The sequence below is a fragment of the Lissotriton vulgaris genome, chromosome 4_1 (assembly GCF_964263255.1).
Source record: "Lissotriton vulgaris chromosome 4_1, aLisVul1.2, whole genome shotgun sequence".
In the NCBI taxonomy this organism is placed as follows: domain Eukaryota; kingdom Metazoa; phylum Chordata; class Amphibia; order Caudata; family Salamandridae; genus Lissotriton; species Lissotriton vulgaris.
Window position 1 is genome coordinate 1,461,035,483 of NC_141691.1, and position 14,330 is coordinate 1,461,049,812.

Sequence of the window (14,330 nt, forward strand, 5' to 3'; positions counted from 1 at the left end):
TAGAGAGGGTTTTGTGATTTTTAGTGCCGACTATTACGCACTGCTATTATTACCAATCCGTCTCGCTTTCCGGTGCCATTTCTACAACACAACACCGAGCAAGGCACTATCTTTAATATAAATCACCCCCTTATAAGATGGCCGCCACTCTCGGGCTTATTATCACAGCCCAGACGCACTACACGCGTCTACGCCCCTGCGCATGCGCGGCCGGGGTTACGTCGGCCACGCCCACTGACGAGGCGTCACGACACGGAGACACCGATGTACAGCATTTAGTCCCGTTGGACACCTTGGTTCGGTACCAGCTGTTCCGCGCCACCGGTAGGGGCGCTTTGTGTTGGGGGTAGGTTCTACACCCTTGGCTGTCCGTGATTCAGGTAAGAGTGGTCGCGGGGTGTTGTTTGGTTTGCGGTTGGCTCTATACCTATGTGACTGGTCCGACTGAGGAGAGCACTTTTGCGAGTACCCTATACTCAAGTCTGGTGGGCTCGCCTTCAGCCAACGGATACCTTGCTATTATTTTGCGCATCCAGGCCTGAGTTGTGCATACGAGCCGGGCTCTGTCGCCGGTGATCGGGTTGGTTTGACTGGCCTGGTGACACCGAATGCGTACATTTGGTATGAGGCTGCCCTCCCTGGGACAGTAATTATACACTCTCCCCACTTGGGTGTATGGTTCTCGCAGGGCCTGCTAGCCCGCCCGATTCCAGGCTCAGTGGCGGGGTTTCAATGTACATGCAGTCCTGTTGCTTATCAAGCAGGATCTATCTTTGGCAGGGCAGACCCATTGGGCTGAATGGGTGATTACAATGTGTCTTTCCGGTCCTACCAATTCATTGATTCGCCTTCAGCTAGATTGGCCATGTGTCCACCATCTCCCTTGGCCTTACTGCTGTGGATTGCTGTATATGAACACACCCTCTGGGTGCCTGTATCTGTTCTTCTTTTACAGGTACCTTACCTTTCCGAACAGCCCCACAGGAACAGACTGCGGGGCCCTTTAGGGTTACTCTTAGGGTAAGCACAAACCCAGTCATCTACAGTGCTGTGATAATCTCTTCGTATTATTTTTTGAATTGCCATAATTGTGGTCATCCTTATTACACTGCCCAAATGTCAGGAGTTGACGTATTACCTTGAATACGCCCACCATTGTGTAATTTTGGAAACCACTTCTATATGGTTTATTTATATATGGTTTATGGAGCACTTAGGGAACCTAGTTTTAGTAGATACTGCCACTTATAATGCTAAATTGGCTCACTTCTATACATCTTTTTCTAGGTCTCCCCTCTAGAGCAGGACCAGTTGGCCTGCTCCCTGATTGACCCAGTGAGGTTGTATCTTTAATTTTAATATTTACCTTAATTTTTTCACTGTGTATTACCAAACACTTGAGGTCCTGAAGAATTGCCAGACAGGCAAGAAACAGGTCGACCTTTTTAGAGGGTAGCGTTAGTTTACTGTAGATTCAGCAGTTCCTTTCTCCCCTCCCACCATTTTAAATTAGGGAGTCAGCCATGTGAATAAAGTCCCTTGTGGATTGACTCACCTTCTTTTAATATTCACTACTCCCTCACGACTACACCTTCCCCAGACCCCTCACACGCACTCAAACTATTGGCTGGAACAAAAGATCTCCAACAAAGAGCGCCTACGGCGCCCGTCAGACATCGCAGCGCCAGTCTGACGAGGAGCAAGAGACCAATGATGAAGCATGACACCTAGGTTCCTGGGTGTGTGAGGTCTCTTAGTTCCACTAAGGGAACACCTTGTTCCCTGCTTTCTTTTGGTCTCCATATTCCTACACCTCTTCATATTCCATCCCCGGGGAACTTAGTATTCTTTTGCTTAATAATTTACTGGACACATACTCTGGACCCCGTGAAACATTGTCCACCACTGGTTCCTAATTTGTATCGAATACTCACAACTTAGCAATGTACAATACTATGAGAAACTGTCCACCAATCCTTTAGGGGCTCTCACAAAGGTCATCAATCAACAACTTAAGTATTGGTATTATTTGTCCTTGTTGGCTCATGAGTATTTGTATCTATTGGTAACAACACCAAGAGCACCATGTATGTATACACTACCTAAGGTACAGAAGTGTCGTGACAGGCCCCCTGGAAGGCCTGTCCCTACGGAGCGCCTGTCCCAATACGTAGACACTTTTCTCAGGTTACATGTTCATAAATTTACCATCTTTTATAGAAGACACAAAACATGTACTGAACATTATGAATGACATGGTGTGGGAGGATGGTATGATCTTAGCAACACTAGACGTAGTGTCGCTATATACCAATATAGATCATGAGTTAGGGATACAAGCACTTGACTATTTTCTGAGTCGGAGACAGGCTGAATATTACGAACACAGATGATTCTGAAAATGACAAATGGTTCTCAAGAATAATGTATTTGTTTGATGGACAGTGGTTTAGGCAACGCCTGGGGATGGGTTCCAGATTTGCTCCGTCTTTTGCCAACCTCTTTATGGGGTGGTTTGAGGTGGAGCGAATCTGGGGCCATAAAGGGAAAAAATGGATACAGTACATATACTACTGTGGACGTTTTATAGAGGATTGCCTATTAACATGGACTGGATCGGTGGATGAACTTAAAGGATTCTTTGACTACTTGAATGACAACACCTTGAACTTAAGGTTCACCACACATTATGACAGCAAGTGTATTACTTTTTTGGATATTGAACTGTTTGTTGAAGGTGATAAGCTGGGTAGTAGAATGTTCAGAAAACCTACTAGTTGTAATGCTGTTTTGCATGCTAAGAGCTGCCATCCTAGCAGCCAGATCAGTGCCATACCATATGGTGAAATGGTAAGGGCAAGACAGAATTGTACTAATGAGAAAGACTGATTTTAATTTGAAGGATATGTCACGCAGATTTATCAATCGTGGTTATCAAGATAAAATAATTAAGGAAGCAGAAACAAGAGCGAGGAAGCTGAAACGCAGTAAAACATTGATGAAACAACAAAAAGGTGGGGTGAAAGGGAAGAGATGGTACAGTTGATTATGAACTTCAATACTGAAAGTACGAGATTATACTCCATCCTTATGAAGCACTGGCATCTACTTCTTTTGGACAATGATCTACAACCTTTTCTTAATAATAAACCGGGTTTAACTTTAAAAAAAGGTCTTACCCTGTCCAATATGATTAGCCCGAGTTACCCGAAGAAACCAGAGAGTGTTAACTGGCTGACTAAATTCAGGGGATTTCACAAATGTGGGAGATGCAGCTTATGTAGATGGGCAAAAACCAAGGTGATGACTTTCAATTATAATGACTCCGGTGACAATACTATTGACATGTTTATTAACTGTGATACGACACATGTAGTATATGTTATAGTGTGCTCATGTGGTATGATTTATGTAGGGAGCACCATTAGGAGATTAAGGGACAGATGGAGCATTTTAGAGCTCTTAAAAATTGAGATACTTGCTACCCCATAGCTTCACATATTGTTTAAAACTATGAGAGGAGAGACCAACATGTATTCAGCTGCCACGGTATTTACCATATCAAACAAGACCCCAAAGGGGGCAATAGGCAATTAATGTTGAGGAGAAGAGAAGTACTGAGGTTATTGAAATTGAAGGCTGTGGAACTGGGCCTGAACATTGATCATGAATCTGAATATTATCTGGGTCAAGATTGACTTGTTTCAATGTATAATAAGTTGTTACTATATTATAGACTGAATTTGCTTCTATTGCATTAAGTTTGTCTATTAGAAACTACAATGTTTATTGAGTGGACCATATTGGTGGACCTGTGTCTAGTATTCTAATTCAATATAGTTGAGATTACAAGTGTGTATTATAAGATGAGATATATGAGGGGTACTAACTTCCACATTTTCTCCTCTCTCCATATCTCTGCTCTCATTTCCATCCGGTCTTTTCTGGCATTTACTTTCAATACAATTTAAACTAGCTTGGAGGCACAACTTTTTGTTACGGCTTTGGACATAGTGTTATATCGCAACCCGTAATAGACTGAGTCCTCATATTCCGAATAGGTATGGATTTTTATGGAAACGGTGTTTGGTTGACAATCTGATTAGACGTGCATGACGATTTTACTGCTCCTTGATGTATAAACAACCAACCTTAATGTGAGTTACGAAGCAATATTAATATTAACATTGTTATTATGATTGGTTAATATGACTACTTATGAACAATAATATTAACATTATGAGGAGAAGATTAGAGCTGTTCGGTGCGACTACATTATAGATTACAGAATGGTGATCCGACATTTATTAGGAGCGGTACCTTTATAGTATATCAGTATTAGTTGAGACTGTTTACGCAATTATGATGAGAACATTAAAATAGCTTTAAGACAATAGCACAATACCCATTACAAGATGGCGCTCACGCGCCTTTACGACAAATATTCACTTTAACTTAAATGTGAAGCTATCAAACCATAATATTATCCGTGGTATTACTATTGGATATTACTTGTGAGTAATTACTATTATGACGACTAATACTGAGAAGTTTGGTACGAGTACAATTTATAATGCGGAATGGCGATTTAATATAGATAAGGAGCAGTATTAATAAAGTAGATTAAGATTAGTTTATTTCGCGTTTACGAGTATTATGAGACGATTTAAGTAGTTTTTAGATAACCGAGTGTTATCCATTACAAGATGGCGCCTACGCGCATTTACGATAAATAGCCACTTCAATATGGCGCCCATGCGGAACGCTGAGAATATTACGGACGAGTCGTTAGAACTGGAGGTGAGCGTCGTTACTGGGGGGCCAACACGGGCTAATTTATTTATTAATTTTAAGATGGTGAGGACGTATGGTCCCTTTTACTTGCAGAACACGTACACGTGTCTAGTTGTGTGACCCCCAGCATAACTTAGAGAATGCATTGAGCGGTGACAGGCGCGGTGACACTTGTGACTTTAAAGGTGAGAGCCAACTTTTATATCTCTTGTAACTACTTTGTTACGGTTAGCATTAAGGAACATTAATGTAAGAGTGGGTTTTAATTTACTCTTCCTAGATATTGCTACGCCTGACTATAAGATGATGAGATGACAATCTCGTATTGTGTTATTCTGGTGAGTTTCATTCTAATAATAGATTTATGGAAATAGAGGACGCTTTCTGTTGGGTGATGGTTACGCTATGTTAACGTGCTCTATGGGTGATGTGTTGATGTAGACTTAGAATTTGGATGATCATATGTAAATGAGGAGCATAATTTTGACACTGAGTCGGTGTGCAATTTATAGATTTAAAGGAGACTGAAGGTGATAATTACATTGTTAATAAAGACTTTGGAAACAGATGAGATTGGTAGGTAGTTGTTGCCTCCACTATGCTTTGTCCAACTGGACTCTTATTAATAAATCAATGTGAACTATACATTTCCTGGTGTCATTGCCATAAAGGCACATTTTACACGTCTGCACATACCTTGGGTGACTTTGGTGTGAATTTGGTCGTGGATTCCTCTTTCCTGTACACTTTTACCTCAATGACAATTGGTGGTGTGAGCGTGTATTCCCTTTTAAGTTAAGTTTAATGTTATAAATGTTGGACTACGGTGTAGCATGGCCATGAGGGAAACCTTTATGTCTTATTATTGTTATTTGGGTTGCAGCCCTGATGAAATCTTAAGTCACTGTACTGACTAGACGAAACACGTGTTGGCTGCACTTTGGGCAATGAGAATTGTGAAGAATATTAAACCTGGATGTTGCCAATAGGAACACTACGATTGGTGGACTGTTATTCTTTATTACTACATGAGTGCTCGGATGAACCCCTTTATTGTTATGTTTAAACTACCTTTGGTGGTTTATAAGTTGGAGTCGTGGTAACCGGCCCGTTCCCTCCTTGAGCACCACATTTTGGACTTGTGCATTGTACTTACCTTAACCTGCTGTGCGCTCTTTTCTAACTGTTACTTTCTCTTTTTGCTCTGCAGGGTAACCATTGTGTTGCTAAAGAAAAGTTGGAGCAAAGTTAAAAAATAAAGTATATTCAGCAGGCTGAATGGCAGCTCTAAAGAGGGAAAATAACTGTTTAAATTGGTTGCTTATATGTCCACAATATTGATTATGCTGATTTTTTTGCAAAAACTTACAAATGAATCAAAATGGAGAACCTAAATTGTCTGCATGGACTTAAGCTTGTATTACATATTGTGTGGTGAAAAAGTAACCCCCTCTTATACAGGGAAGATGAAAAAGGGTAGCAAGTGCATCGAAGAAACAATTGGTATTCTCAGATTAATGAGACCTGGGCAGCTGAACATCTAGTTGATAGGGAGAAGACCACTCTTTTCAGCCATCCAAATAGTCTTGGTACTGGCATCTCAAGTGACTTGCAATGAACTTCAAACAACTTGTCATCCAATGGTACACACTCTGATCATGCCAATATTTTACTAGAGGGTATGTGGGCAGATGAAGAAAATCCGTTCTGATGGACCTTTTCTTCATATTTTTACTGACAAGGGAGGACTTTACAACACATTTGTTTTTAAATGTTCATCCTAATATTATTGGGGTCACACTTGGAAGATCCCCACAGCTCCAAAAGAAAGTATAGCATTTTCAGAGAAAAGAAGAAGAACGGGCAGGTGCCTCATTCCTACCCCAATAAATGATGCTTTAATAGAAAGGGTGTGTTAGCAGTCAGATAAACCGTTAAGAGAATACTCCTATGTTATAGCTATTTATTTTGCAGTACTGGAGATAAATCGTGTATCAGAATGATCAAAATAATACTAAACTCTGGAGAGAATATACAGATCAGAGCGAATGTTAGGTAAACCCAATCAGATTTCATCACACAAACCTAACCTATGGATCTGATCTCTTCCCTAAGTTCCCTAATTTTTCCAGCCATCCAAATAATAAAGGGTCATATGCACAAATCTCTTGAGGTCACGAATAGCCCGATTCATAGAATCCGGCTGCTCACCTGCAAAAATGCATTTTGTAATGTACAAATGGCAAATTGAGATTCATTAACTTGTTACCAAACAGCAGTTTGGTTATGCAATTCGGTATTTGTAAGGTGTGTGTTTAGGGCATCCCTTCCAGATACTAAGTCGCAGTGATATCCATTAATGTTTTGCCACCGAATTCTGGTCTCAAAACACTAATATTTATATCACTTCCTCGAAGGAGGTGGTAACCCAATGGGAAGGGCCCTCCCCCACTTACCCTTCGAGACTGTACAAAAAAAATGTTTAAGACCAGGTATTGGTCCCACAGTCCACGGCAAACTCTTTAGAAATGAAAAAAGTTTGTGTTTTTTAAATGCATCCGGTTTTGTTTTTTGGAAGGAACATGTGCTGTATTTAAAAACTAAAATGTGCTTTATTTATAAAAGTAATCCAAGACATTGTGGTCTGCTGACCTCAGCAGGACACCATCCTGGTCATAGCAGCAATTCTTAGTGGGTCACAAATTGGGACCTCTCTCTAATATTCATGGAGGTAGGTTGATTTGCAACCCCACTAGGAGCTGCTATTTTAAAATATATTCATTTGTACATTAGGAACTGCAATTTTCTCACTGCGATTCGATTATTTTTGTACATCTGGAGCATAATGCTGTATTTGTTTTCTATTCTTTAGTAGCGTCATACCTGGTATAGTTTCCCCATATTCCTAGTGTTATCATTATGTAAACTGTCCGAATTAATCAACTCACAATCTCCCCTTAGCAACTGGACCATGTGTCTCACTCAGTCCTTAAATGACTAACACTAATTATATCCCATTGAGGTAGGAGGGCGTAATTTATGATTGGCTCCTGCTTGGTTACAAAAAATTATAAATAATGCCCTTTTGCAGAATTTTACAAACGTTAATGCTACTTTTCCCTTCCAAGACTGGTCTTTCAAGTTAGTCATCCTTTGCAGTGCAGCTACAACACACGCACCAGAGAAATTGAAATGTTTCCTTCTCTGCCTGGTTAGATTGAAGGATGCTTAAAAAAATGGGGTTTCTAAAATGAAAACAAGATGGTCGAGTACACATATATTAAGCCAATTAGTCTGCTATCAAAAGCTCCATGCCTACTGCACACGTTCACCAATATAAAATGCAGCCCTGTTCACATACAGCTAGGCAGAATCATGAATTACACCACAATGACAACCCAATTACAAGAAAAACTGGTCCAGTACATGAGTAGGGCGCAAGCACTAAATGGCAACAAAGTACTTAGTTGGGTAACAGTTAGAACTTCACATACCTGTTCACCATCCCTCCCTTACCCGTTCCTAGTTTCCCTCGCCGTCCACCCCTCCTACCCTACACCCCACATGGTGCACACAGAAAACGTACCGCTATCCTAGCCATGTCATTGTGACCTGTATGTGTTTATCATTGATATGTGCACGCGTAACATCTATTACATTTAAAAATTAATAAATAAGTGTAAACAATAAATGAATTCTCGCATGAAGGCCCTGGCACTCAGGACAGGATACTCACATTTTGTTACAATGCCTTCTACACAGAGCAGGTTACCAAGAAAGTGGGCACCAAGGGTACGAGGCGAAACGTGCTTTGTTCCAAAGCTTCCTTCAAATCCAACGCTGAACTCCTCAAACTGTTTGGAATAAGTTGCATCAATTGAGCTAACCATATCTTTCAGTGCTCTTTGGAAAGCAATCACTTCTCCAAATGAATCGTTTAATAATCTGGAAAAGGAACAAAAATGTTCACTTCATTACTCAATTGGAAACTGATCAGTTTCTAGTGCCAAGCCCTGCCAACTCCCAAACATCCCTGGTTAATCCAACAATACTGCTTTGTCCCCATCACCACACTATTATACATTGCTACATAAATGAGCAGCCTCTTTACACGCCTCCAAGAGAAGGAGAGAGCAGGAGAGCACCATATTTAGAGAGAAATGGCACGCTCTCTCTCTCCCTAGCGCCAGTGCACAATCAGGTAGCCGTGCAGCATGCACACATCTTTGCACCATAGTGCAAGGGGGGCTGGGGAGTCTAGTATAGGTTTTGTACTGAAAGGGTACCCTTCTATACAAAATAGAATGCTTAGATTAACTTTAAAATGTTTACCACTTTGTATCTTTGTTGTGCTGTGCAGCACACACGTTAAGTCATAAAAGAAAGAATAAAAAACATTTCTCTGTGATAGTGCCTATTTGATATGGGTGTATTAAAAAAAATTTTTACGCAAAACTCAATTTTTGTAAATAGGGTTTTGCGTCAAAAACCAGGGTCGTTGAATAGGTACACCCATGAACTCTCCCTCTCCCCCCAACTTTGGCCCTACGGAATACAAAAGCAGTGTTATGTGCATACAAAAGCAGTGTTATGTGCATACTTTGAAGTCAATTTCCAGCGCAAAACAAGTTCTGCGCAGTAAAGTAAATTTGGTTTAAAAAAATAAATACATAAAGAGATTATGAGCCGATGTGTGTCACTTTTGTGATGCAAACAGCACAACATCTTGGTAAATATATCCCATAATATTAAAATACATTATGACAAGCAGGGGGCATGAGAAAGGCTTAATGGGCAGTGAAAAGGGAAAGTAATGTGCATTGATAGGGGTACTGAGTGAGAGAAAACAGGTTTTGTGAAATAACCAACGAATTTTGCATTCTCTTTGGAGTGTGTGTGTGGGTGTGTGTGTGTGTGTGTGTGCGTGTGTGTGCGTGTTTAAGTGTGTGTAGAAATTCCTGTAAAATCCAACAAACATCTCACCATACCTGACTGAAAGCACCTGTACGCAACTATTTATCACAAAATGCATTTATTTTGGGGTGGGGGGTGGGGGTAACACCTCTAATGACCCCTCCTAAATATACATCTCTGCACATTGTGGTGCTGACGTCTGAATGGAATTTACTGCGTTCGAATGCTTAAAAAGACACCGGTCCCTTCTAGGATGTGGATGACAGCTCAACATCATTAGCGCTGTTTGGGCTTTACTCTTGCCAAAACAGCTCTCCATTGAAGGAACATCACTTTTTCAAAACTCTTTGCCAAACATTGGACCATCTTTATAATCGTCGACATATAAAGCTTGTAGTTCTCCTCTCTTCATTACTGACACTGAAATTGACAACTATTTTCCAGAAGAGCTCTTCTACTTTTTGGATGCCCTGAAGAATCCCGTCACGGGTGAAACGCGTTGGCTGTATTGGCTCATTGTTAAAAATATCAGCAATAAAAGGATCGAAAACTCAAAGATCTCCTCTCAATTCATGTGCTTATGTCCAGTATTTGCGCTCTTAAAACTTGAAAGTTTGTTTAAGTTGCCTCTCAAAGCCTATGTTTCAATCGCTGCACATTACTGGCGTTTGCTGTAAGAAACGCTTCAGGTCTTGGCACTTGTATTTCATTTTAGAATGGTCATCTGCAGGCTACTCCAAATGTTGTAACTGAAGCACACTTCAACCCTCTGCACGTACTGTGTTAAAAGGAGAGCCAGGGCTAGAAATATGGGGCATATGTACAAGCCCCTATCGCCACGGCAACATCAATTTTTGTGGCGTTTCCGTGGTGAGAGGGTCTTTGCCTTATTTACAAGGCAGCGTTAAGCCACTTCACTTGGCTTAACTCTGCTGTGTGAATAAGGCCCCCTTTAACGCTATGCTTAGCGTGAAAGGGGTGGGCATTGGGTGTTGCAGTCGGTGTTCCACTGAAACACCCATTGATTTTGACACTGCCCCCTATTAATAAGGGCAGCGTAAATAGGAGACCGCACCAAAATTAAGACGATTAATTTGGCGAAAGACAGAAATGCTATATTTCTGCTTGTTTTTGCTTTTTCCATGTGTACTACCTTGTGCAGCGCACATGGAAAAAGCAAAAAGCCTTGTATTGTTTACGTACAGGAAGGTCCCCCTCTCTGCAAATTAACAATCTTTTTTTTAAAATGACATTTTGTGACTTCCGTGTGTGCTCCATTAAGCAGCACACATAGAAATGACAAAATGTCATTTTAGGATTATTTATGTGCAGGAAGGGACACCTTCGTACACACACACACACAAACAATCCTCCCCTGCACGCAGACAACCTTGCACTATGGTGCAAGGGGGCCTGCGATGGCGCTACACTGCTAAGTGTAGCACAAGCACCGGGGGAAACTCAGGGCTGCACCATATTGTTGTAAACATGGTGAAGCCTTGCGTTTCTGAAGTTGCCGAGAAAGGGCGTTAAGCCATGATGGTTAACGCCTCACTCCAGCCCTTCTGTTGTACATATCCCCATGGTTTCTTGCTACCATTGCACCCATGGCCAAGAAGTTCGCTTCATATAGATAGATGTACCTCTTCCCTGTTGCATGGAATCTTCACTACTATGCCTCAGTTATATTGCTGACGACATATGGCTGAATGTTCAAGCCGATCCTCACTTATATAGACAAACTTATGAACGCTCCTCTTTTCCGAGAATATTTTGAAATATGTGGCTTTTGGGCTTTTTCCTCACACCCAGTAATGTTTTGTTCACTGCTATTGCCCCAAGTGCCCCATGTCTTTGCTTTGTACACTTCTTGAAAAGAAACTTTCAAATAAAATTCAGTTTATATCCTATTGTGTTTTAAGCAATGCTACTCGCCCAAATATACTAAAATGAGCCAATTTTTCCAAACTTTCCTAAGGGACAATGGGAGTCTTCATATAACTACAAAATATTAATTTTGACCAATGTTTCCCCACAATGGTTTATAAAGTTCCATTTGAAATACACAAAATCCGCCAGATTTAACTCTTAAGCCAGTATTAAAATGTGGCCGTCAAGTATGGCGAGATATGAGGTAGAAAGTGTATTAGATATATAACCCACCCTCAATTGAACGGTCCATATTGTACAAATGCTCCCAGGTCTAACCAGCCTCCTGTGCCGGACCCGAAAACAACGCAGCCTCACGATCCCACAGATAGTGTGTAAAGGTAGGTCTTTAAGTGGGATGAAAAAAACTGGGGTCTTTCCAAGGGGAGAGTCTGGTTTAATTAAGGGCGTTGCTTTAAAACAAGTAAGCTAAAATTCTGCTTAGCATGGCGTGCCCCTAACTGGTTATTTTGCTGTGTGTCATTGCATCCACTTTTATAATAGATTACACCTACAACAAGCCAGGGCTTTTGGCTTTGTCAATGGTGGTTAGTTACATAAAATGTAAAAAAAAAAAAAAAAAAAAAAAAACGCAGCAACTATGACTTGGTTGAATATAATATTGAAAATGGTTCAGTTCTAAAATTATTTGTGTGAAAGAACTATAACAAGTCTCTTTGAAGTTACATCAGAGTCAGTGAAGGTTGGCACTGCTGCGGGTAATATTTTTTTTTCACCGAAGGTGAGGGCAAAAATGGAGCAGGAGCCCGATAGAGACCCGTCTAGGCACCTGCTTTTTAGAACATATTCGCCAATAAATGTCCATGAATAAAAAAACATTAAAATATATATATATATATATATATAGGGAAAAAACACACACACAAACAATCCTTTAACAAATTTGTAACGCACCCAGCCCATTTAGATACAAAACCACTTTACACGTTAAAGAGGGGATATGAAACCAATGCATGTCAGGTTAGCCCTCTTCAGCCTTTGCACTCACGCTGGGGACAGGCAGGTTGAGAATTAATAATGTAACAGGCGAAACGAAGCATTTTCAAAAAGTTAACTCAAGCATCGAGTACAACGTCACCAGAAGTTCTATCGTGAAACAGCTGGGTGCAGCGGCCCTCACCGGTTGGCCCTGGCCTCGCTCTTGCGCCGCAGGTCGTTCATGTTGACAATCAGCCGGTGCTGGTTCTCGCTGATCATATCCCGGACCTTGCCATGATACACGCCCTGGTCTTGCTGTGGAAAGAAGGAGCGCCGTCAGCAGCAACAGGGGTTCAGGAGCGGTCATTAACACCACGTGCTTTATGATTAGGGCAGAAGCTGGCTTATAAGCGCAATTATTATTTGAAGACCAAAGGACCCACCGCAGCTCTCTTTTTAACAGAACAGATGGACTGTGCGTATTTTTTTGTCCCCCCCCCCCCTTAAATGGTCGGGTGCGTGGCTAAATATAGCAACAGGTGGTGCAGCGGTACCCAGTCACATTTGAACCCCTGGAACAGGCTGGACATTTATAACTATTCGTCTTGGGGCCCGTGATGTCTTTGCTATGGTACATTTAAATGGAGCCGCAGAAAAAAAAACCCTGTCTAATTTCAATGATCCCAGCACGCTTTGAACCCCCAAACAAGCACCGAGAAACGCAAATACGCGCGAGCCATATACAACGCAGCACCAAGACACTCTACTCTGCCCCACTTCCTAGTCAACGAGGGGAACCAGAACACAGTTGGGCGCCCGGCAGAATAAAGGGTAATTAATTATTCGCTTCAAGGACATCGGCCGTACATCATCATCGAGAAAGTCCAGGTACTCCCGCTGAGCTTCCCGGAGCTCCTGGTCGTCAAAGCCCACCACATCCATTGTAAACGAACACGACAAAAACAGCCACTCCTTGCAAACCGGTCCCAAATGCTCAAGGTGAACGTGAGGACGTAACCACGCTCTAATGTTGTTGGTGGGTTGCGCGTGCTTTTGAGGTGAACGGGGCTTCAACACTGCTAATTGGCCGTTGTGCACCTGGATCACACCGCCTTTTCGTTCCTTGCTTTGTATCCACTGCGGTTTTGCATTCTGGGACTTATATTTTCTATGTTGCTATTCCAGAGGCACACCGTGCAAACGCCATACGTTTCAATCCTTGGGTGTGTTAGCTCACGTATTTGAGCCAGTCACACTCTGTGAATTATTTTTCCCCCAAGTTCAAACGGTTCTTACTTTTGGGTATCCACCCATAGCTAAGTATCAGCCTGGCACGTAAGTATTACTTGGCTGCTCAGTGTCCATAGGAAAGAGGATATATCGCCCCCACCCCCCATTATCCAGGTCTTTTTTTCCATTCAACATTGATTTGAATTCTGGGTACTGCAGTTTCAGACACGCCCCTGTGACTTCCTACAGGATAAGTGTTCTTGGCTTATAAGCCAGTACTAGCTGCAGGCGTCACACTAATATAGAATCACATGGAAGCCATTAGAGAAACGGAGGATACATAATTGTAACTGCATTAAGGGACCATTATGTAATGGAAAGAAAGGTTCTGCTGATAAAATAAACCACATGGCTGAGGGCAAATTAGATTGTAAATTTCACAAGAACCCGAGCAAGCGTCATTTGACTATAGTTGCCCTGCTACTAGTTATAGGTTAAAAAAAAATATATTACATATTTATTTT

The 14,330-nt window shown here is 41.5% G+C and overlaps 1 protein-coding gene across 1 annotated transcript in view; it reads right to left on the minus strand.

Annotated features, from left to right (window-relative positions):
- LOC147724109 (maternal DNA replication licensing factor mcm3-like) overlaps nucleotides 1–13,706 on the minus strand; it is a 255,037-nt gene extending 241,331 nt beyond the window's left edge. The window contains exons 1-3 of the mRNA XM_086966949.1: nucleotides 13,444–13,706; nucleotides 12,779–12,891; nucleotides 8,531–8,739 (exon numbers count right to left, since the gene is read on the minus strand). Coding sequence (XP_086823075.1) covers nucleotides 8,531–8,739; nucleotides 12,779–12,891; nucleotides 13,444–13,518 — 397 coding nt within the window. The 5' untranslated portion in view covers nucleotides 13,519–13,706. The remainder of the gene's footprint in view (nucleotides 1–8,530; nucleotides 8,740–12,778; nucleotides 12,892–13,443) is intronic.
- Between the last annotated feature and the right edge of the window lie 624 nt (nucleotides 13,707–14,330).